Below are 25,132 nucleotides of genomic sequence, written 5' to 3' on the forward strand. Positions count from 1 at the left end.
CCAGATCAGGTTGTTCAAAACCCCATCCAAACTGACCTTAAATGTTTCCAGGGATGTTGCATTTATCGCTTCCCTGTTCCAGTGTTTCACCACCCTCATAGTAAAAAATTTCTTCCTTATATCTAGTCTAAATCTACCCACTTTTAGTTTAAAACCATTACCCCTTGTCTTGTTGCAGTAGGCCCTACTAAAAAGTCTCTCCCCATATTTCTTATAGACCATCTTTAAGTATTAAAAGGCCACAAGAAAGTCTCACCAGAGTATTGGATTTGTAACTCTTGTTTAAGACTGTGTATATTTAGTTTCAGCAATAGTATTATTTCTCTCTGTTTTCTTAGGCAAACTAAGTAGGTAGCCTGGAGCCAAAGACCTTGATGTAGTATTAATCTTTGATTTTTTTTTTTATGTGGAGGATATTGATTTATTTTATCAACATTCTCGAACTAATGCTGGAATTTGTTACAAAAAAAATCTCACTTTTCTTTCTGTAATGTAGAGAAAAATGTATTTTTATACCATCTTTTAAATTGTATGTATGAAAATGCTGTAATAGGTAAAAGGAAGTATTAGTTGAGAGTGCAACTTTTATGGGGACAGCTGGCTTTGTGTATCTTTAATTTTAATATACATTCCACAGAATATTACTGTTTCAGCAGCAGTACATTAACAGGCTATTGTCACTTTCTTTAGTGTAAAAAAACTCTCTTTTAAATATTGGTGTGGGTCTTTGCTATTACCCAGGCTTTTCAGTGATGTATTTGCCATAAGTAATTGTTTTTTTCTTTTCATGTCTCTTCAGTAGTTTAGGTAAAACAAAGAATCAGCCTGACTTGTAAGTTTTTCTGAGCCATCTGCTTAGCTGCTATATGTTATTTGTATCACAGTAAACCCTCAAAAGGACTATCCTCAGATGGGGAAGAAAAAGTACAGTGAAGAGCACACAGGAAATCTGTAGAAAAAGCAAAAAAATAAACACAAGTCCTCTGAGACCCAGTCCTGTGCCCATACCCCAATACTTTTCTTGCCAAACAAGAAAAAAAAAAGACATAGTGCAAAAATTTTTACCCCTAGTAATTCACTTTCCTTTGGAAGCTTGAAATTCAGTTTGCAAGTCTACTTCAGAGGAAATATCCATGCAAAATCCTATTAGCAGACAGAATGATATCTCTGGTATGCATACTTTCCATTATTTGAAAATACTTCTAATTTTTTTTTCACCAAACAGCAGTATAAAATGGATAATATGGAAAAAAAGATTTAATGTTTCAATGTATGTATAAATATTTGGCTGAAATAGCTTTGTTCTGTTTAAGAACACTGTCAGCCCAATAATATTCCATGAAGTCTAAATACTGGAAGTGCAGGGATTCAATCTGATGCCCATTAACCAGAGGTCTTTCTGGAACCAGGCCAGTGTTGCTATATTATATCAGTGACTAAAGCTCACTGGCAGTCCAAGCACTATCTCCAAATGTAAGCAGAAATGAAATATAACATTTTCTCTAACTGAAAGTTGAGCAAATATACTTGTGGAGTTCATGAATAATAAAATTTAACTTAATCCACATAAATCCTTATGTATACTATCCATCCACAGCTGATCATTTCCCACCTCTAACTACATAAATCTCACTTGTAGTTCACTATACAATAGCTATGATTATCCTGAAACAGAAACAGAGGTTTTCTTGTGTGTTATGGAATATAATGAGGCAGCATATATACTGAATGCTGTAAAGAAACAACCAAGTAGAGAAGGAGAAGTGAATAGTGGGAGAGAATGATGGAAACAGAACAGGGGTGATGTGCAGTTGCTGAGTGGAAGAGAAGAGGGCTCTGATGGATACTGGATTAGGGAGTAGAGGAGCATTTTCACCCCCCACATGCCCATGGTAGTGGGAAGTTGGCTAAGGAGCAGGAGACAGCTGCCAGCACCAAAACATTTTTTTCTTTTAACCCCTCCAAGAATTGTGAAAACAGGTTAACTTTAGCAAAATAACCCCTCTATGAAGTGATACGTAATTCTTTGTTATCCACCTGAAATTTCATAATTGGCAGCTCTGCAAAATCTAATGACTGTCTGCTGTGTTTGAGTGAAGAGTGAGCACAGGCTGCAGCCATGAAAGCACAGCTCTGCCAGACCCAAATATAACAGACATTCAATACTATAATATATCTGTCCATATGAAGTAAAATAATTGATTTTCCGAGGACTAGAAATTGTTACAGAACTACTAACTAGATTTTGTACTAACATAGTTCACTGAACTGTCTCTTTCACATGACATAAAGGCATTGATGTTTACATTTCTTAGCTTAAGTGTCCTTAAAAGTGAGAAAATTTAATTTGGAATTGTATTATGTGGTTCATTATAGGTGTTATGGCACAAGTAATTACATAAACAGAAGATGTATTATTTCAGCTGAAAGAGTTAGTTAGGTGTTGGCAGTTTTCATCATTATACACCTGAGTCTTAAACAGTTCCATGTAAAATTAATGCTACTGTTAATATTCAGGTCCTTTTGTTAAAGAGTGTCTACATACTCAGTTACTACTTTGAAGAGCACAAAGCTCCTCACCTTCCTAAGTAAATTGATCAGAGGTGTAAACTGCATTTCAGGCAAGATGAAAATCTTTTTATAAAGTCAATTGTCCTTTCATGTATGGAAGGTCAGCCCAGAAATGATACAACTTAACGAACAGTATCTGTTGAAAAAAATAACAATTAAAAGCCCTTAAAATCTCATTTTTTGTTTTGTTTTAGTCACAGATAATGCTAGAGGTCTTTAACGCACCAATATCTCGGATATGGAGGGAAAACAAAGGAGGTGTTCCATAAAGGCAAATCCTTTGCTTGAGATTTTAGAAAATTACTGATATACAAGCTTTACAATGTATACACTGTTGGCTGCACAGCACTCTTGTTTTCTGGGAAGAAAGTAAAGCCTCTGGTGTGAATAGTTTGATGTAACAATGACCTAACCATTTCTGTGTGTCCACTAACTCATCAATAAAAGGTAGATACCTATTAGTTTATTTTCATTATTAGATCTTTCAAGCCATCTCTATATTATTGCTGTTTTCAGTCTTGTTTTTCTCTATCCTTTTCCTTCAACTGGTTAATTTTTAATTGCCTTCTCCAGTTTGATATATTTCCTTCAGCAAAACTGAATAGCTCTTCCCCCTTTATTCACTTCCGGGTATCTGCAGAACCCACCTCCCAAGGGGTTTTGAAAGATTATTGATAAGAAACTTCCAACAATTTAATTTGATTGCACTCTTGTGTTTCTAGAAACCTTTCTTTCTTTCATTTTTTCAGGGCTTTGAAACCATGTAGCTAGAGAGAAGCTTGTTTTCCAATATGTTCCACCTCAGCTATCTTTCTGGGATATAGTGGGCATGTCATTATCTCCTCCCCCAGGCTCCTAGATTCATTTTTTATGAAAAGGAAAATATATGAGTAAGAACAAAAGTATCTTATTTTCCCATAAAGCTTATCTACAATAAAATAAACACATAAATTCAAACTACTGATTACTTGAGGCAAGAAAAAAAATGGTTTGTAACAATTTACTCAACTTAAACATCATCCTGGATTTAATGAATTTAAGTGCTCGTTCACAAATAAGACATAGTTTCCTACAGGTAGGTGAGATAAAGATTTTCAGTGCTAACATTAAAGCTGTTGGGCCCCAGGAACAGACTGCAGGATCCTAGCTGAGACACTTGATTTTCTGTGCATGCCTGGGAAGAGATAAGCTGCTTAGACAGAAGCCAAATCAGGCAACACACAGAGAGCTGCCTAGAGTTAATCATTAGGAAATTCTGAAAATAGCAAGGCATCCGTTTATATCCACTGAACATTTCACAGCCCACAGCCTGAAGGTAGGAGACAATGTCCTGTCTTACTCAGAAAAGAAACAAAAGACCCTGGGTTAATGCATTCATTTGCCAGGGTGGTTCCAGACCGTAGTTACTGCTTCCCGAGAAAAAGCAGCAGTCCGTGCTGCATGGGGAGCAGGGGAACAGGCGCATCGGTGAAACTCCGATATTGTGCCCGGAAGAATTCCCTGCTCAGTGAACGAGTAGATAGTGGGTCGTTTGTCAAGGAGGTGGGAGAGAGAATTCTAAGATTATGCTCCCTGCTCCATGGATTATATCTCATTTTGAATTAAACAGGCTTGATTAAATGATGAAAATATAAAGTGGTTAGGACTATTCCTGAACTTTGAACACTATACAAAGAGTTCTGCTACAAGCTTACAGTTCTACTCCCTGTACGTCTCAGTGAATCTTGCACAATTTTTTGCAGTGGGACGTGTTGATGGTTATGACACCATTGTTAGAGAAGCTTTGTGGTTTTAAACCTTTCTTCTGCTGAGTGAATAGAAAACACAACTCTTACGTGTTTGGCAACCACCACTCAGTAAGTCATTATATAAAAAGTGGAGAGTAATAACCACTGGTAGCTCAACTACCTACTACCTGGTGAGGATCTCTACAGAAAAAAAATTCAGTAGATTTGTGAGACCAATATCATGCCAAGTGAGAATAGTATAGTGAAGTGGCTCCTGAGGACTGTTGCACAGGCACAAGAACCCAAGAGAATTCTTTAGTGTATGTAAGTATTGGTGGAAAAACAATATCTGTGGAAACTTGGTAGTGATCTTAAGTGTTGTAGCTCAGTGGAGATTTCACCAGCTATTCCACAGCTATCAGGGACATGCAGAGCATGACAAGCCATCTAAGAGAAAGCTACACAGGCTTTTATATGGTAATGGCCATTTTTTTTGGATCTCCAATGTAAAATGACTCTTCTCGTTGTGTGTTATTATCTTTATGAGTAATCTATACTGTTATTCTTCTTGCACAGTGTTACTCTTTCAAGCCTCTGTTGCTTTATGCCACCTCTATGTATTTGTATTGAGAAAGAATGTCAAATAAGTGTTTTAACAAAGTTTATGAAATCCTGGTGTGAATGGACCTCACTGTCCCCAGGTTAAGAGCTCCCACTCTTGCCAGTAACAACACTAGGAAGAGATACATTTCTTTAAGTTACTTTTGTCAAAGCATTTCCAAAGAGCTTAAACATACTGATGTTTATGTTAGTGTAGAAACCAGTAACATAATTTTTTGATCTCTGCTGGGTTTTGATATGAAACAGTTCCTGAATAAAAGAACCTTGTGAAGCTGAGGCACTTCTGCATATTTGCCATCCATAAGAATTTGTTTTTATATAAAAACTATTCTGTATAGGATATACATACCATCCAAGATCAGGTGGCATTTAAATTTCGGCTGTCCATCAAAGGGACAGAAATGATCACAGACACAGAATCACAGAATTGTTGAGACTGAAAAGACTTGAGATTATCAAGTCCAGCCTATGACCCAACACTGTCACATCGGCCAGACCATGGCACTAAGTGCCCCATCCAGCCTCTCCTTAAACACCTCCAGGGATGGTGACTCCACCACTTCCCTGAGCAGTGTATCCCAGTGCCTGAGCACCCTCTTCCTGAGGAAGAGCTTCCTGAGATCCAACCTAAACCTTCCCTGACACAGTTTCAGGCCGTGTCCTCTTGTCCTGTCACTGGTTGCCCAGGAGAAGAGCCCAACCCCCACCTGACTGCACCCTCCCTTCAGGCAGTTGTAGAGAGTGATGAGGTCCCCCTGAGTCTCCTCTTCTCCAGGCTGAACGCCCCCAGCTTCCTCAGCCTTTCCTCATAGGACTTTCCCTCTAGTCCCTTCACCAGCCTTGTTGCTCTCCTCTGGACAAGTTGAGTATTCTTGTTACCTTTTCACTGTTTAAATTTACTTAATTCTTGTATAAATGTTAAAGCTCTCTACAACTTGGAATGGTTATCAGAATGTAGAGAAGCATAGTGAAAATTTGTTTATAAAGTGTAAGGGATACGTGTAAGGACATGTCAAAAGTTATAGATGGATACAACATCATAGTGTGAACATTTAGATTTTCATTAATGTTTGCTAATCACTGATATGTTGATAATTTAGGATTATAGCATAATGAAGTTTTAAGTTTAAGGGTGTAATCAGTAAAGGACTACGAAAGACTAATGCAAAAGTAAAATACAGAGTGAGAAGAAACAATCTCAGTAAAATTCAGGGTTACAAAACTTCTCTGTATTAGAATAGTTTCTTTAAGGCAGATTCCATGATTATTTTATTCTCCTCACTATTATCTGTGAATGTTGCAAGCTGGAGTACGTTTTCAAGATCCAAATTCAGATCCAGTTCACTATATTTAACCTGGACATTATGCTTGTCATAACCTTGATCAAAATGAAGAAACTGACACTTCCAAAATCCAATCCAGAAACAGTTAAAATGTGGATGCAAAGAATGAGATGTCTCTCTGATTTCAGTTAGAAAAATTATATTCTTACTGTGGGTGTCCAAGAGCTCCATCACAGTGGGCTTGACCACCAAATGTTTACAAGATTATGATGAATTTATTTAGCACTAGTGGCAATATCTCCAGATTAAAACCCAAAACATTGCAAAAAACAGACAAATAAACAAACAAATCTGTTACTTTGAAAGTTTTCCTAAGTGTCCACAATTTTCACCAGTAGCCAAAAATTCAAACTTAAATTTTCCATAATGCAAAAGCAAAGAAGAATGGGACCTGGAGGCCCCCTCTGTACGGTTTCCAACAAATAGATGTGCCCTCTCTGTGCCTACATAGCTGTTGACTCTCTGCCCACTCCCTGAGCTAAACAGAAGCTCAGTAGACCTGTCAGCGTGGCATCAAGCCCAAGCTAATATATCCTGCCCTTGAGTAGGCTCAGTGTCATGCTTGTTGCGACAGTACAGCTTCCAGCCAGGATGGAGTGTGGGCAGAATGAGCTCATGTCTGCTCAGAGACCTGACAGAGCAAGCTTTCATCTGCCTGAAAAAAAAAAAACAAAACGCAGCAGAAATTCTTATAGTGACCCTTATTTAATCTAGTACGTTCATGGTTAAAGTCTCTGAAGTCTGTTACCAACTGACCAGTCAACCAACTCCAGTTTCCCCCCCCCCCCCCCAATTAATTACTCTACTGGCAAATGTTTCTAGGGCCTGATTCTGAGAATGCTTTCTGCACAGACTCACTATATTTTCAGGCTAATACCAGCAAAATGGTATGATATTTTCTGTGAGTTTTCTTCTTTCATGTGTCAAAAAGACAAGCGTACCTGTGAGGCTTGGAGAGAATTTGGGAAAGGGACCATCCCGGATTTGTTGCATCAGTCTTTGAGGCTATTTTTGTCTGTTGTTATCTTTTGGCTTCTTTTTCTATCAAATGGAAACAGATCTGATTTATATGTGTCTCTCCTTAAAGTAGTGACAATAAAAATGATCTTATTCATTATTTGGTCCACAACAATAATGCAGCAGAGTTGCGACACAAAGCAGAGGTACAAACCATGTCTAAAGGGCGACTATTTTGAATAAACCTACAAAAATAGCACAGAAGTATTGTGGCATCTGACACAGTGTATTTTTAATTGCTCTGTCTGTCTGCAAAGTTTAAATAAACCTTCTTTACTATCATGGAAGAAAGAGATACTCAATAGCAATGGAAGTCTAATTAGAAAAAGACAATAAGTGTCTGCTCCCATATAGAGGCCAGCCTCCATTCTTCTTTTTCATACTAGAGGCTGGTGTTGTTTTCAATTTTAAATCGGTGCTGGAACAGCTCACCACACTTGACCCAAGTGCACGTGCACCGTTTGTGTTCGATTTTCTTTTATTTAGAATTATAATTCAGTTGCACTGAAGTAAAACCTCTTTGTACTAGTCTCAGTGCCATTTGAACCAAAGAAGTCATTATTGTGAATCACAGCTCTTATAAGGTCATGACCTGGGTTTTTAGAGGGAAAAAAGGCATGTAAGACATGCTGATCCCTGTTAGCCTGGTCAGTGTGGCACCAGCAAAGAACTTGGATCATAAATGGGTGACAGTCAGTGAACCTTTCACTCATATAGGACTGTTTATCGGCCACAAATGACGCCAAGGGAGTTGAAATATGTTTTAACAGTCTGTTTATATTTTTCTACAGAGGTCTTAGTGCCACATAACTCATTTTGGCATTTTTTAAACTTAATTTTGCATTACGAAAACCAAGCAAACAGTGAAGCCAATATTTATTTTTCAAATAACTATAAGCATTTTGCAGAAACTTTCTGTGCATCAGTCATTTTAAAATTTGTTACCTTTTCCTAGATACTTGTCCTTATAATGAAAGCCTAATCGTTGTATGATAATGGAGATAAAGGCCAGACCATGAGTGTAGCATATTGTACAATGGAGCCACTAATGAGTAACAGGATCAAGCCAGACTGCTGCGTGTTATTCAGGCTGGAGGTGGACCGTGTTTGAGTATATAAGTATTTTCATATTGTTTTCAGTAAGTCTTTAATAAAAAACTAATTGTCATATTGATGGTGTGAAAGATACTAAATGAGTAAGAGATGCCTTTCTCTTCTCTTCCCTACCTTTTTCCTCCTCTCTTTCCTCTCATCTGTTTTTTTTTTCAAGTGTACTTAGGCCCTCATTCAGCAATGCACTTAGGCAATTTTTTTTTATATTTATTTTAAGCATGTACTAAGTACTTTGCTGAGACCAGAGCTCTCACTGAAGATCAAGTCACTCTTGTTTCATTACCACTGCACACTCTTTAAGATGACAGCAAAATGTTTTAAAAACTAATATTAAAAATATTGTGGTCAGAAAGAAAACAGGACAACTATATTGTCATTAATATTACCTTAGACTGTTTCTGTATTTGGAAATGATTACAATTATTGTCATCTCCACAAAGTGTTTCTTCAACTTCCCTTACTGTTTACTGATGTCATGAGTCTGAGTACACAGCCACCAGATTTAGTCCAATAATCTAATTAGTGGAAATTGTGAACTGGCTTATTCTTCAGGACTGAACAGATTCAAACATAGGTAAGTGAATGGAAATCCTGATTACATTTTGCTTTAAAAATGGTACCCCCCTGAAACATCCTTGCTTTTTCCTCTGGGGTGCACACACTGAGAAGCACATCTCTCTTGACAGGAATCCCATCATAAATCTTGAAAATCTCATGTGCAGAACCCCAAATATTTATTTTAATGTGTTATTCATTAAGTTATTTCTTTAAATTGTAGTCTGTTGGCAGCCATAAATTCATTCCATTCCATCTACATTATAGCAATGCTGTAGTATGATTTGAGAGGGTCATTAGATCATTAACACTGGAAAAAAATCAAAAACTGAATCTGAAAATGCCCAGAGGTGCACAATTTAAAAAAAGATTACACTGCTAGCACAGAATAAAGTGTAAACAACAAAAGATTTGATGAAAAATTAATTGCAGACTGTTTCCCCTTCTATCAATGATTCATTTCCTTATGTTCAAGCTCTTCATAACTAGAAAAAGCCAAAACACGGATATTTTAAAGATACCTTACAATTACAAATAATTATTGTGCCAATGGAAACACAGGAAAAAAAGGTTATTCAGTCTAGATGTTATGTTCAATTCGGTATTTAAATAGTTTCTTAATGGTGATTAAAGGTTACACCTCATTCAGCATTCAGTTTGAGAAAAACAAAGAAAGTTCAGTAGTCATATTTCAAGTGAAGATTTCTGTGAACTAGTGCATATCTCACTGATTTTTAACCCAACAGTCTTAGCTATTACACACAACTTCAAGCAATATAAGCCTGTGTGAATTGGACATGATTCTTGAACAGAATGAAACATTTCCCTTTTACTGTGTCAAAGTGTAAAAGTTTCCATAAAGTGAATCACAAGAGCTATCTCCTTATAGGAGGTACTTCAGCCTCAGTGATATTTTTGGAAGAGGTTATTTCAAGGATATTGTCCCATTTTGTTTTACACAAAATCTTTGGAATCTGAAGACATCATCTCAGTGCTGGTTCTTGGTTTTGTTCTAATTTTTCTGCTCCTCTCTTACTTAATTCTTACCACTTGCTTTCATAGCGAACTGAATAGCTTGTAGTACTATATATGCTATGCTTAATCTGTTTTTTCTGCAGGGCAGACCTGTTTCAGGGTCAGTTATCTTATTGCCTGATTTGTGACCTGAGATGTTACCATGAGCATGGAACTTCAGAGAAGCACTCTAACATTAAGGAAGAGGCCAATATTATATATTATTAAAATATCACATCAATTTCTACTTTGAAATGTAGTCTGGATCCTTTGGATAGAGATTTTTTCAGGTAGATTACGGTTCTCTCCTAAACTGTACAAACATTTGATTGAACCTCCACAATTAAGAAATCATTGAGTGTTCAGTATCCAGGTATGATAAAAAATATTCTTCGCTTAGAATGTTACCTATATTGTTCATTAATTTAAAAAGTAAAATATATTTCTTAAAAAGGCCCATATATATAATCTATGGAACAAAAACTCATCCTGTTCAGTGACAGTGACTTTATAATGAGAAAAGGCTTACATATGAATAAATATCTGAAGTTTTTTTCTAATAAGCATAGTAGTTTGTTATTCTGGTGAATCTGAAAACAATGAGAATATGTAATTGCTGAGCTCATATATAATTCATTTTTTTCCGGAATATTAGGGTTTTAGGACTTTTAAACTCTATTACATAAAAGGATATTTATGAATTAGTAACAGGCATCCTTAAATATACTGATGTCATAGATTCAGACCACTACTGGGGAAAAAAAGAAAATGTAAATTTCTATATTTTCTTCTACATCTCTCTAAATGGAAAAGAAATAACATACAACATAAAGAAGTTTTAGCATAATTCAAAAGCAGAGGTGGACTTATGGTGCTTAATCTTATAGCACAAATATAGCTAATTTCAGCTGTAATTCCAGAACACTGTTTGCAAAGAAAAGAACACAACCAAAAACTCTACAAAAAGCCCAAATAAAAAAAATAACATCCACCCAAACCACATTGATTATGTTCTCTTTAAACACATTAATTTCCAAACACTGACATATCTCAGTAAGATTTATACAAATTTTTAACATAGCTCTATCTGTGATATTTGTCAGTTATATGATTACTTATGATTAATTACTTGCAATTAAGTAAACTGTGTGATAATATTTTACTGTGGCCTGTAAATTATATTTTTCAGTGACACAGCAGGGTAACAAGAAGCTAGTATCTGTACAGTAATCATGAGGGTAAAAGTAAGCATGAATAGCATTCTGGTACATAAAATTTTCCTTTTCTATTTTATCTAAACCAGTTAATTAGGATAATGTACAACTTATGTGGATGACAGTGGGTAATTAATGTCACCCTCAGCACAACGAAAGCGTAGATTTATGAAATCCACTATTACGCTATATCTGCATGGATTTTAGCAAACTATATTTATGAGACTTTTGGAACTTCAAGCATAATTTGGAACACTTATTCAGTTCAGGTTTTACTAGAGTTATGTGGGTCTCCTTTACTGGATTATCCAATAGGATAAATCAATTTACAGATAAATAAAATTTCAAGCAAATGTTCACTGAATTCTTTCCCAAAAAAAAACCCTAACTTCAAAGGCTGTAAAATAGGTCCTTGAATAAAAATACATAAACATCACAAGATTCAGCAATTCAGTAAACGTAAGAAGCAGAAGGTGTGATTACTTAAATAAATGTTAGAAAATTCTAAAATATGAGTTTCTCTGGAGGGTCCTTGTACTTCTGTACTGAAAAATCCCTTGAGAATTAATTTTGGCATTTCTGGAGTTGACTTCAGCCAAACAAAGGAAGTGTAGCTGAGTAGTTACATTTTAAGCTAACTAAATTTATCTAACCTTGGCTTTGTCCATGTCCTGGGGCAAATGCTCAGATAAGTTCTAATTTTGTATTTTATTTTTAAAGAAGTTCATCTATCTTCAATGTTATCGAAACAATTTGCATTATCATCTTAGTATACGTTCAGTGTTTATATGTCTGTCTAAAACATTGATCATCTCCAATTATTTCAAGTTTGAAATTGATACAGTCCTTGTGCTTCCTAAATTGAGATATTATGTACTATACAGCCATGAATCAGGACAAAAATGTTAGTTTCTGTAGCAACAGGAAATCTTAGCATTTATACAGATGATAAGTCAGTGAGTTTTTTTTCTGTAGCAAGATTTTAACTTTTCATTAATGCAAAAGTAATAGTCTAGTGCCTGAAAAATGTAATTTCAGATTTCCATGAGAAAAAAAATGGTGGTTGTTTTAAAAAGTATTGTGTTGAAAAAGAGTTTTAACAGAAGATGGTACTATCAGATTAATGTACCTCTTCCATGTTGTGTTTAGTGTGAGATTAGAGGGAATTATTTTTGTTCAACACATCATTGTGATAGTAGCCTTTAAATATGTTTCTGTCCCTGTTAGTAGTAAAATCTAGTGTTGCCGTATGTTTCCTCTCCATCACCACTATGCTACTGGCATCAGCTGCAAACTTAGCAGTTCACGCTGCTGTTTCTGTGGCTTCTGTAGCATGTATTTCAAGTAGTAGAAGCATATGTTTGCTTGTTCACTGTCCAGAATAAACATATTTTTTAACATTTTTTGTAAGCTGTGACAAAGCACCATTTGTCTGCATACAGTGTTATGACAGGCCATTTGCCTTGTGGTAGGAAAAATTTCTTTGACAGTAAATCTGGATGTTTTTTAGTTATCTCTATTCAGTATACCTGTTCCTAGTGGTACTAATTTTTAGTCAATTATTAAAGAAATTTAATGTAAAAAAGCAAATTCTTGTATTATTTGTATAAATTCATATTCAGTACAACTGCAGGGCTCACTGGACTATTGTGTATTTTTGTAATGTGTAGCTGTGTTTCTTATTCAGGGTTAGGTTTTGTTTGCTTGTTCACTCTCAAAAATAAGCGTTATTTTTCTCCTTTGACACATCAGGTGTGTGTGGTTCAACCAAAAGCTAGAATTAACATAAGCTCTTCAGAAAGAAAACAAGCTTTTCTGTTAACAGTGTGTATTGCCATGGAAAATCTTTACTATGTAATGTTTGTTATCCGATAGACAGGTTTTACTAAAACTTTTTTACTAAAACTAAAAAATTTCAAAGGAAAACTTCTCATATCCATTTATTGTTGTATGTTATATTACCGTTTATATTTAAAATTGGAAGATGTGTTCTTACTCTGGATATATTGAAATTATATTTTATTGGCTGGGATATTTCACTTGTCTCGACAGGGGAATGGGCAAGGAGTTGCTCTAGTGTCAAACTTAATTACAACAGTGAGTCATTGCTACAGAGCAGCAGAGGAGAAATACGGAGATCATCTTGTCTTTTCTTAAGGAATTGTGGGAGGAAATTATTTTCATATGCTGGCAGCAAGAATATTAAAAGCCAAATTAAAAATCTTCTTAAAGTGTCAGAGCTACTTACTGCATTATTCAGGTTTTTGACAGTTTGCAGAACCATGATGTCTACTGTTTGCAGAGTTTCAAACTCTATTAGGAATATAATAAAGCTAAATTAAGAATCCATGAATTTACCATGTACACAGTTTCTCAAGTTTTGACTATAGTTAGGAGTAGGAAAAATCTAGTTAAATTTTTATGGTTAATATTTCTGGTTTTCTCCAGTCAGACACTAACTGTGACTTTCCCTTCCTTCTTCTGTTTGATACTTTTGTGTCAGTCCACAAATGACAGGAAGTGATAAAGGTGGTGAATTGTTCTTATAACTCAGATAAATGGGTTAGCAACAGCTGAAAATTTTGTGAGAGTAGTGGTGACTAAGTTTTTGTCATCTTACACCTTAACTAGATATTTCAGTTTCTCCAGAATATTTATCCTCCTTTGAGAGTGTCTTTTAATTTACTTCTAATAATTACTTACCTCATCTGCTGTTAAGTTAGTTACCCAATCTTGATTTATGATGAAATACTGGGATTCGGTTTAATTTTGTTTCTTTTCATAAAGAGAGCATGCACTTCCCTTTACCTTGAAAAAGTATGTTATACTTAAGAGGAAGTTTTATTTCCAAACAATAAAAGAATGCAAATGGATGCCCAGGTAATGTAGCTGTGATCTGGACTAAAGCACCGACTACGATTCCTTCTACTCCGCAACCCAGAACAGTTCAAACTCACAGGGATCTCCCCCATCATCACAGATGATGAGTCATGCTCTATCTCCAACAAGGAGATGGTCTTTCCACAGAATTCACAAATTAGCACACACAAGGGATATTTCTCTATATCCTTCAGTGGGAGGACTAACTGATGAAAGAGTTCAATACCAAGGCTGGGTTTCCCAGATAGTTACCACATTATATTTAGTTCCAAGTTTAAAAGAATTTTGGCAGACATTTTAGTTTTAACTTCAATGACAGCAATTTTTCTCTAGAGTGGTTACTTAGATTTTATCTTCTGTTCACAACACCTTATCTATCATTAAATATCTGGAAGATGTCTTTATTACAGAGGTGCTTTTGCTATTCAAGGACAACCATTACTATTGGGACATCTCATGCAATTTTATATTATGTTCAAGGAAAGGCACACTGAGAAACTTTGCAAGGAATCGACAACATTTAACATTGGTTCAGAGACATGTTTTATTCATTGATAAACAAATTCTTTATGATCTCCAAATAATTGCCCAAAGCATTCTTTAGAAAAATCTGCATTTAAAATGAAGCAGCTATCTGATTTTGAGGATATTTTGGGGATTTTTTTAGAAGACGTTGGTTTTTACTTGGTATTATTACTGAGAAGCAAGTGGTGACCAGTGGGCTGAGGTGTAGGTGCCTTTTGGTCCTATGAAGTTAGAAAACAATGGAAACACTCTGAAGAGAGATTTCAGAGTAGGAAATTCTGGGCATAAGGTTCCAATCCCCAAACATCCATTTTATTCAATGACCTTTTCCAAGAAAATTTTCTTCCCGATGCATCTATTTTATTCAATGACCCTTTGTATCAAAATTAACAACCCCTCCCTTGAGGAGGGATCAGAACTTGGAATTCCTTCCTGCCAGCCATGTGGAATGAGCAGGCAGTAGAGAGACATTTTAGCTTACAGAAAGAGGAGAAAAGGGAGGTGGGAATTTGGAGGCATCCCTCTACAGTGTTTCCCAAAGGCAGGCTTTGATGTGTCCCTCTCCATTCATCATGCTGAATCTTTTAAACCCTGCTTTAAGACTCCTGTTTCTCTCTATCTAATGGTTAAGAAACTTAGGCCATTACTCAAGTTTATGAATTCCAGTCATAGAGATTTTTACTGAAAATTTTAGTACTGTGGAAATTTGATCTTCTCTTAACTCACTAAGATACTTAAGACCATCGACACTGAGACAGTTGAGGTGATACTCTACGTTTCTTAATGATGATTGCTACTGTTTGCAGTAAACTAGTACATTTTTTTGTTTTTTTACAAAGTATGCATTACTCACCAGCAAAGCTGGATAGGACTTCTTAGTTATTTCATTGAGGGAGTGCTTTAAAAGAAGGACGGAGTGACCTTTAGTGATTCTTACATAAAAAATTAGAGAAAGAAGTAGGTAATATTAAATTCTGGGAGTCCTACAGACCTCTTACTAGTCCTAGTAAAAATGAATATATAATTAAAATTCTAAGGTCAGGTGCTCCATATGCAAGCAGAAGTGAGGTGAAGCAGAAACTACTTCCTACACTTTTAATAATATTTAGCATATTTTTTCACATGGACTTATGATTGCATTTATTTCTTAGATTTTTTTTAATATCTTATTTGGTATGTTGCAATCTTCATAACTGCTATGTTGCAGAAATATACAAATATTTTTGTAATTTGAAATTACCTCAGGTTCATCTGTTCAACTCATTAAATATGGTGCATATATAGCTAAACTCCAGATGATCTAGTCTTTTCAAAAGGAAAAATTCTGCTGTAAATTTGAAATGACTTTTCAGGCTGTCCTGCAGTTGTTTACGTAATATATTTAGAACTGTTCTTTCCACACCATATACCTAGCTTTGTTTTCAAGGAATTATAGATAGTCAAGTTGTGTCACGGGGTAGGAATTGTGAAAAGCAAAACACACCTAAGAGAGTTCCTCCTCAACATCTGTGTGTATAGATCCCAAGATGTCACTGGTGTAATATCACATGGAAAAAATGCAGAGAGAATTTCTAACACTTATGCTAGACAAAAGGTAACAGTTGCATTTTTTTTTTAATGTGCTGCTTTTTCTTAAGTACATCAACTAGGAAAGCTGCTACTCTAAATGAATGCTGTCAGCTGCTACGTTCTTCATAGTGATTTTAGAATTTCATTAAAATGTCATCAGGAGTCCTTAAAACTTAATATACACATGCAGTATTTCTCTTACTCCTACTTACTCGTGATTTCCTTGTTAATGCTTATTTGTTGCTATTTCAATGCCACTGTATGCAGAAAGGCATGTATTTGCTTCTCCTGCCTATATTTGTAAATCTGAGCAGTGTTTCCACTGCTTTCCTTAGTTTTCAGAATTTTCCTGCTGTGAACAACTGGGAATGCTGGAGATGTAGTTCTGAAATTGTTCCTTGACTTTTGACCAGTACTAGTTGTTTTTTATTTTTAACTTCCTTTCTTTTGCCTCCTTCAAGAACAACCAAGAGGAACTCTACCCCAAATTACCATCTTTTCTAAGGGAGGGAAATTATTTCCTGGTGGAATTCAGACTTTATTTCAAAGGTTCGATCCTACCAAGCTGAATCGGAGAATACTAAAAAAAGCCTAGTAGAGTTTAGAGCCAAGCTAAGCTTTATCCATTTAGATTCACTGGAGACCTATTAGACAAATGGTGTTGAGGGAAAGTCAAACATAACTGGCAAGATCTAAATCTGTGATGAGTGGAATGTTTATAAAATACCAGAGCAAGAGTATGAGCTTGTAAATAATCCTAATGCCCTATCCCTTTAGAGAAAACATTGTACAACAATTATTATTCATTTCTTTATTGTTTTCTTACATTATATGTTGCTATTTGTTTGGGGGGTTTTGTAGGACTAAGTGGATTTTATAGTGATGATAATAAAAATTATTGTCAACATATTAAAAATATAGTGTTGTTAATAAAAATATCTGGCTAACATTGTCTTTTTGATTTAAGTAAACAGCATGTGCTTTTTAGACTCACTTTATGAGACTTCTTTGAGCTTTGGTGTTGCTTATACAGTGAGGATGTATGGCCATTTAAAATCAGATTGTAGAGCTCATGTGGCAAAATTATTTTTAATCAACACAACCTCAAGGAAGTTTATTCTGTTGGGCAAAAAATCAGGTGCAGCTTGCAAAACAAGGCATAAGTCCAATCAATGAAGATAGGAGCAATTCCAGACTTTTATTTGCATGGGACAAAGAAATGAACATGAGCAAAGAGTGTTATTAAGAGTAATCTTGTCTAAAGCAAACATCCTTGGATAGAACAGCATGGTAATTATGGACTAACTGGCACTGTGCTTGGACAATAACATGTCAAATAACCTTCCTGAAGTCCTGTTCATAAGTTGTTCCTTGTTAAACTTCTAAGAATATTCACAATCTTTTACTGAGGCTTAGATTTTGCCTTATCTTTTTTTTCTTTTTGCTATCCAAAGGTATTTATAGGTATATTTGTATGTACTTAACTGTGTATAAAATTTACTCTAAGGATTAAGTTGAAAAGCTCATGTCAGGTGACATGCAATATTAAAATCCAATAAAGGCAAACAGTGTAACTACTCTGGAAAGACAGCCCTGATAGTTCCCTTTTCTTAATAATTTTTTTTTTAACAAATTCATGCTTGGCATTTATTGTGTCCATTTTTAAAGATGGAGAATGGACATATAGGAATACTTTTGCTAAAAATTAGATGAAGTTTAAATCAGTCTGAAAGAGGCTTTTGTGTAATAAGTTTCCAAGACAAGTTTAATCACATGTCTTTGTTTGGGTTTCATATCCATCCACAGATGCATTTTTTTTAAAAAAAAAAATTCCATCAGCCATGCATTTGATCAAGGAAAGCTGCCATGGGATGCCTATGTGCCCCTTCTCTCTCTCATAAGCAGAGCTCCAAACACAGAGTTCTGTGGGAGAACTGAATTTCGTTTAAACTTGAGTTTGCTGGACAAACTCTCCTCATCTTAGAAATATGCTAATGACTTAACCACTACTGTGTAGAATAGAATAGGTTAGAGGGATTCTCCTGCTGTTAACACTGTGACAATTTTGCAATCAAGTACCTATCTTTCATCCAAACAAATGGAGGAATGACACTCTGGTAAAGGCATTTACTTTTTTATTCCTCCAAAGCCATTGGGCAAAAATACACCAACCATCTAAGAGGCAGTGATAACAATCAGACCCATAACTGCCCACATGAACCTTGCTCATCGTGTCTGTAGAAGAAATTGAGAAGGTGTTTTCACTCTCAACTGTAAATCTCAGAGAGAAAAAGGCATCTCCTGCTTCACACACTTAAGTCCTGCTTCTACTTCTGTGGCTTCTTATGCATTTTGCATTTGACATTTTGGATAGACTTGCCGCTCTTTAATAATGCTAGAGAAACAGAACTGATGTTTCTCACCTTCTCTTCAGTGGAAAAATCTATTCCGCTAGATACTACATCATATTCTTAGCTAGCCTCGTGGATCATGTATTCCTGCCTGTAGAGGTTTAGCAAGACAGATGATGGATTTTCCTTCTCCTCTCCTCTCCTCTCCTCTCCTCTCCTCTCCTCTGTGTCACTGCGATTGTGAACGCTGCTCAGATGTGCACAGGTCCCCAATGTTTCCTTGCTGGAACAGAAGTACTCCACTCAGCATCCCTGCAGCTGTCCCACTTGGCTGTAGACATAACAGCACCAAGCACCTCAAATGCTCTGTTACTTGCTGGAGCTGGGCTCAGGCTCCCGGCTCATGGTTGTGGTTTCAGCTAGTTGACAAGAAAAGGGATATTTAGCATTGCAAATCACAAAGAGTTCTGTGGCTTGAACTCTTAAGTTATTCTCCATTCATCACACAGAGACAGCTTTGGCAGAACTGGGTTGCTGGCTTGTGCTGTAACTGGTGGAATTAAAAATTCTGAAATTGCTGAAATCCTTTTTTGAGCCCAGGGATTAATAATGTGGCTGCTGTTAGCTGGGAGTGCTGTTTCTGTGCCACAGTAAAAAGACCAGCTACTCAAATACTCAATTATTCTGTCAATGTATTCCAGATCTCTGGGCACTTCTCCTCATTCTCTTTTCTGTCTCTGACTTCCACAACTCTGTTGCATTTTCCTGTGCCGACTCCTTGTGCTCAGTTCTGCTCTGGGGAAGGCATAATGCGCTGCTATGGATACACTGAAAAACCCTGGATTTCCCCATTTTAGACCTGAAACAACAAAGAGTTTGAGCCAAAACGAGACATTTCTGAATTTTTTGATTGCACTTCATACAAGGTGAACCCTATGTGGAAAGAGACTTGCATCTTTTATTTTGCTTTTTGGTGACACTGATTGTTTTCTCTTACTGTTTCAGGCTTTATTTAAAAGGTCACAGTGGAACAGCTGGAAAACAGAGTAGTCTGATCTTACATGGTGCTGAATTCAGTACAAAAGATGCTGACAATGACAACTGCATGTGTAAATGTGCTCTCATGTTGACTGGAGGTGAGTACAACTCAGAAAATGTGGTACACTGATAGGAATCTACTGTGTTTTGCTAAAGCAACCATGGATAATGTTTCGTTCAGGGATGTGTAAGTACTGTGTGAACATTCCTTTTATTGTTACTATTACACCAACTCTTTTCTGTACATTTTTTGTATTAGTGATAACACCTCAAGACTTGTATCAGCAGGGAAGGGATTCTTCAATATACTTCAATATACTTCTGCACTGAAGCTATTGCAATAGTGTCAGAGGGCAAAGCATAAGTTAGTGTTATTTTTGAGGCAAGAAATGGAGAAGAAACTTAGAGATGAAGGCAAGGGAAAGAACTTTGTGAGAAGTGGGACAATCAGACAGAAAAAGAAGAGAGAATATGCAAGGAAATAGATATTAAGAGAGAATATACAAGGAAATAGATATTAGAAAGTAAAGTTTAAAAACAACCAGAATCTAGACTTGCAACATATTATCTATGTCACTAAAGGTGAGATTCAATTACTGAAATAATTATGATTCATCTTTGCGTATTATACAGCCGTAGTACATATACACATATAGGCATGGTTAATGCAAGGGCTAGTTCACTCATCTGTGAATGACTAAACCTGCAGCCTCTTGTTCAAATTGTGGTACTAAGCTGTTCTGGAAGATTTAAAACAGCGTCCTTAGTGAGCTGAGTTGAACTGCAGAAGGTAAAAAAAGAAGAGTCAAGGTGGGGGAGAGCACAGAGGAGTGATACTGGGACAGTTTAAAACATCAAGTCAAACTGACTGCCAGCAAGTGTGGTGTGTATGGCTCATATTTGTCCCTTCCAGGGACAAAGAAAAAATATATATCCCCATACAGACGCCTAAAGCTCTGCACTAGAGTGAGGAGTTTCACTGGCAAATGGTGCATATTCCTAGTCCATATTTGGGAGAGCTTGTTTTTTATCTCTAGGACACCACATTAAAGCAGAAAGACTAAACTGGGATTCTTTGGTTCATTGATTATATGACCAAGAAAGGCCCTTATCTTCACATCTGATCTTCTTTGGAGACTTTCCCTTGGTGATTCCTAAATTTCCTGGAAAAAATCCTATAGCATATAAACTATTCAGCATTTTGGATCACACTGTTAAACTGATATTATTTGTGGTTACTGGCATGCTGACTGAATCCAGCTCAGGCCACATTCATGCATATAGGAGCCTCTAAATCTATCGTCTGCTAACAAAAGATGGGTTCCCATCACTGGGAATTTATATCAAATGCACAACCTATCTCCTCATTCTCTTTTTCTGATTGGAAATGACTCAGCTGCAAAAGTCTTTAAGGAGCCAATTTTTCAAACTTTCCTTACTTCCTCTGTTGGTATCTTGTTAAAGATAGAAGCATGGGAAACTTCTTCCAGTAGACAGGTGACCAGACACTACCTTTCCATTTCAATTAAAAAAAAAGCTAACTGGGTAGTTCTGGAGACAGAAAATGAATAAGAAGCTAATATTTTATTTTTATTAAAATTGCTGGTCTTTCACTCTAGAGACCATGCTAAATTAAAATGTAATACTTCCAGGGCAGGCCAGAGTCTAGGGAGAAGCTCCTAAATGTGAGCTCTGTCTGTGCTAAGTGCAGACTCATTCATGTATCCAAGCTGCCTCGAAATACCTCTGCTCCCAGACAGCTAATTCTGGGAGATGAAGGTTTTGTTTGTTTTCTTACCCTGACTTCTATGGCAGGTCAATGCCCTGCTAAGGTCAGCCTCCTGTTGAACAACAATTCCACAAGGTTCACATATATTTTGCTGCAGCAGTCCTGTAAATCGACAGGAAAACCACATATTGGAATATACTTGTAGCAAATGAAAGGAATAAGGAGGAAAGGGGAGAATTACCAAAGGCTGAGAAAACCACAGACAGAACAAATCACTGCAGACTAAAAGGACATGCAGCTAGTATTTGCAGATAGATGAGTCTAGTCTTTTGGACTAGTCTCTGAGTACTAGTCTTTTGGAGATAGGCTGTACAGCACTAAGCAATTTGTTGTTCTTCAAGAAGAGAAAGATTTTAATGATGCTAGGGCTTTCCTCAAAAACTATGCAATGCTTTGCTCCTTGAAATGACTTTCTCGTTCCTTGAGAAATAACAGAAATTTAATTGAAGACCAAAACATTTGTTTAGTGAGTAGATTTCAGTTTTGTGTCACAGACAAGGACTAATTAAGAAAAGTAGCAATGACAATAGGTTTTGGAAAACCTTTTTATTTTTTGTTTTAAATTATCAGACTCTGTTAGTTTTGGCAACATCACAGAGAACTCTTTAATGATGAATGATATGAAATCTACAGGCAGGTTTCTAGCTATCTTGACAGTTTGGGTAAGCCTGTTATCTCTATGAGGTGAACTGAATATATTTATGTCAAGAATAAAGGCTGAGATAAGCTGAAGCTCAAGGCTGTCATATGGTTATAGCTAAGGCTGAAAATAAAAATGTAAGGCAAACATACATTTCTCTCTGTGATCTTTTGAGTTGTCAGTTTTATTTGGTCTATATCAAAACTATTATTCTCTCTCCTCCTTTCTCTTCTCCCTCTTTCTTAGAATAAGAAATTAATACAGTGGCATTAACAGAGTTTTGTGTGTTTGTATGTTTCTTGTCCTTTCAAGAGACATGCTATGCTGCTTGACTCTGTCTTAATATTGATTTTAGGGAATGGCTTCAAAAATACATGCATGAGCTGGATTCTCAGCCCCTGTGAGCTTTACAAGGTAGTTAAATGTTTTAGCTGCTTTTTTTGTGCCCTAGAAAAATTCAAGTAGGTATGCTTGGTTTACTTTAAAGTGAGATAAGGCATATTTATTAAAATAATTTCTACACTTAATATTTGTCAAAAATTTCAGATCATGAAAATATCTGTTAAGAACTAGTACAATATCGCAGGCCAGAAAACTGAACAAAAGGTTATATCCCTATATAATTTCAAGCATTATTCTGAACATTACCCTAGTGAAGTACATACAGAACTTTTTGCAAGAAACACCACTTAAAATCTAACAGTCACCAGAATGAAGCACTGACTAGATGGCCTAGGCACTTTAGACATATAGGTATAGAAGAACAGGTCTCTGGATCAGGTTTGTGAGCACAAGGCCAAGTTAGAGCATCCTGCAAGGGTATCACCTGTCAGCTAAGCCCTGCAAATTGTTTGTGCAATTATCTTCAGCAACTTGGCCTATAGTGAAAGTCTTAAGGTGATTTGCATTTGCTTGCACTGGCTGCAATCTGAGATGTTTACCTTGCTTCAGGTGATGAGCGAGAGCATTGCTACAATTCCGACCTCTGAAATAGCTTGACAAAGTGATGAGGAGGATTTCTAGATGTCTTGGTCAGATTGAAAGAGCGTATAATTACTGAAATAACTTTTATTTGACTGGAAGCAGACATCCATGCAGCTGCAGTCTCCCATCTCTGACAGCAGTCAGCAGCAGATGCCTCAGTACTAACATAAGAACAGTACAAACAGATGATGCTTCCCCCCGAGTATTTTCCCAGTATCTTTCACATCTCAGGGGCTTCTCGAGTCAGAGGCAGTTCCCATGTATTTAGTAATCCTCAATGGATCTCTCATCTATTAAGTGAGAGACTGCTCCATGACAGTCCCAAACAGTGGTGCACTCGTTGACTGTCGTTTCACTGTTTTTTTCTCCAAGTGGTGAATTTTATGAATCTCTGGCAAGAATGAAATGGAGAATTCTTGTCATGACTTGGAGGGAAGTTCTTGGCTGAGTGTAGAAATCTGCATATAGCTTAACATCTTAATTGTTATTGTTAGTATTATTTTCTTTTTCATTAAATTGGTTCAAATTTTTTCAACCTCAAAATCTCTCTCCCTGGTTCCCCTGTTATCGTCCCCTGGGATGGTGGTGGGGGGATCACAGAGAGCATCTGTCAGAGTTTAGTGGCCAGCCCAACTTTAAACTTCAACACCCTATGTTGTCCAACTAGAAAACACCAGAACTTGTCTTACATTTAGTTAGAAAGAAAGGCTTCAAAAGTAGCAGCCTCAATACACTTTAAAGTACACAACTTGAACTCCTGGATATACATCTACTTACACAAGAAAGCAACAGTTTTTAAATTTTATGCATATTGTTGCTTTCATAAAGAAAACACCATTCCTGAAGTATCATTTATATTGCCTGACAGTTTTATACAAAGATTAACTACCATGGAGATAAGAAGTGATTGGAATATTATATATTATTTGATTATGCTAGAAATATCAGAAATATTTCGTTAGACATGACCATTCAGTATTTTTAACAAAATCATTACTATACTGCCATGTTTGTCAGGGTTAAGTATGGACAATAGTAATAAAGTATTAGGAGAACACCAAGAAGTGACTAACTTAAAAATTATTCTATTGATGAGTTTAGAAGACCAGAACATGATCACTGGTCAGTAATTTTCATGTTATTTTAACCTCATGAAAAGGTCTTTACAAAAAGGACCGCGCTATCCAGTTGATATGGAAAGTTAATACCTTTTTGTCTTAAAACCTGACAGCTAAACTCTAATTTAATCTTCAGAATGTCAACTGCCAAGTGGTAGTCTGGTCAATCCAATACTCTAACAAATAGAAGAACATAGGCCTGGAAATTTCTTCCAGAAGTCATTTAGTCCGTTTCCAAGACAGACTCTACTTATTTATTTCTGTCTTTCTTGTTCATCTTCAAGATTTCTGGTGATATAGATTCATTTGCACAATATAATCTATTAATGAGTTTGGCTAGACTTAATATAAGAAAGCTTTAATTGTTGACTAATTCTATGATAATTTAAGTGTGTTCCACCTTGTCCTGTCTTCATTTGCATTCTTTTGAGAAGCTCTTTCTTCCAGCATCTTTCTTTATGAATTTGAGATTGTTGGCAGTAAGTCTTTTGAATTCTGGACTAAACAACTCTTACATTCACTCTTTTGAACACTGTCCAGTGACTCCACATGTAGCTCGAGGTGTCATCCAGAACTGAAGTCTTCCAGCTGAGAAGTTACCAATGCAAAGTCAAAAAGAGCCTAAATATAACCACCTAACAATAAAGTACAGAATGTCAGAAACATTGAAATCTTTTGTAAAATAAAATGTTATGTCTTTTGAACAGTGAAGACTATTTCAATATTTTTGCATTAGAAATTGTTCTTACTAGCTTTGTTGCCAAATGTGCTAAATTTTATGGACAAACTCAGCGGTCTAGAAAAAATACTGGCTTTTCACAGGATCCATTTATCCCTTACACCCATACAAATGTAACATTCAAACATACTTTGGATCTTACTGAATGGATTGTATTGATCTTACTGCATTTGGAGCCATTCAGTGTACTCAGGAGGGAGAGCAGAGACGTGTGAAGAAAGGGTCTGCCATTAAATGTGCAGTGTTTAGACAACTATTCTTTTACTATGTAAAAGACAACTAAGAATCTCTCATCAAACAGTTCCAAATGGATGCTAAATTTAC

At 36.1% G+C, this 25,132-nt stretch overlaps 1 protein-coding gene across 1 annotated transcript in view; it reads left to right on the forward strand.

The window, feature by feature from the left end:
- The window catches only part of ANGPT1 (angiopoietin 1), a gene marked incomplete at its 5' end in the record, with an annotated part of 89,232 nt that overhangs the window by 58,888 nt on the left and 5,212 nt on the right, over positions 1-25,132 (forward strand). Inside the window, one exon of the mRNA XM_009875579.1 lies at positions 19,506-19,636. Within this exon, the coding sequence (XP_009873881.1) occupies positions 19,506-19,636 (131 nt within the window). The remainder of the gene's footprint in view (positions 1-19,505; positions 19,637-25,132) is intronic.

Source organism: Apaloderma vittatum, unplaced genomic scaffold (genome assembly GCF_000703405.1).
Source record: "Apaloderma vittatum isolate BGI_N311 unplaced genomic scaffold, ASM70340v1 scaffold9418, whole genome shotgun sequence".
Classification (NCBI taxonomy): domain Eukaryota; kingdom Metazoa; phylum Chordata; class Aves; order Trogoniformes; family Trogonidae; genus Apaloderma; species Apaloderma vittatum.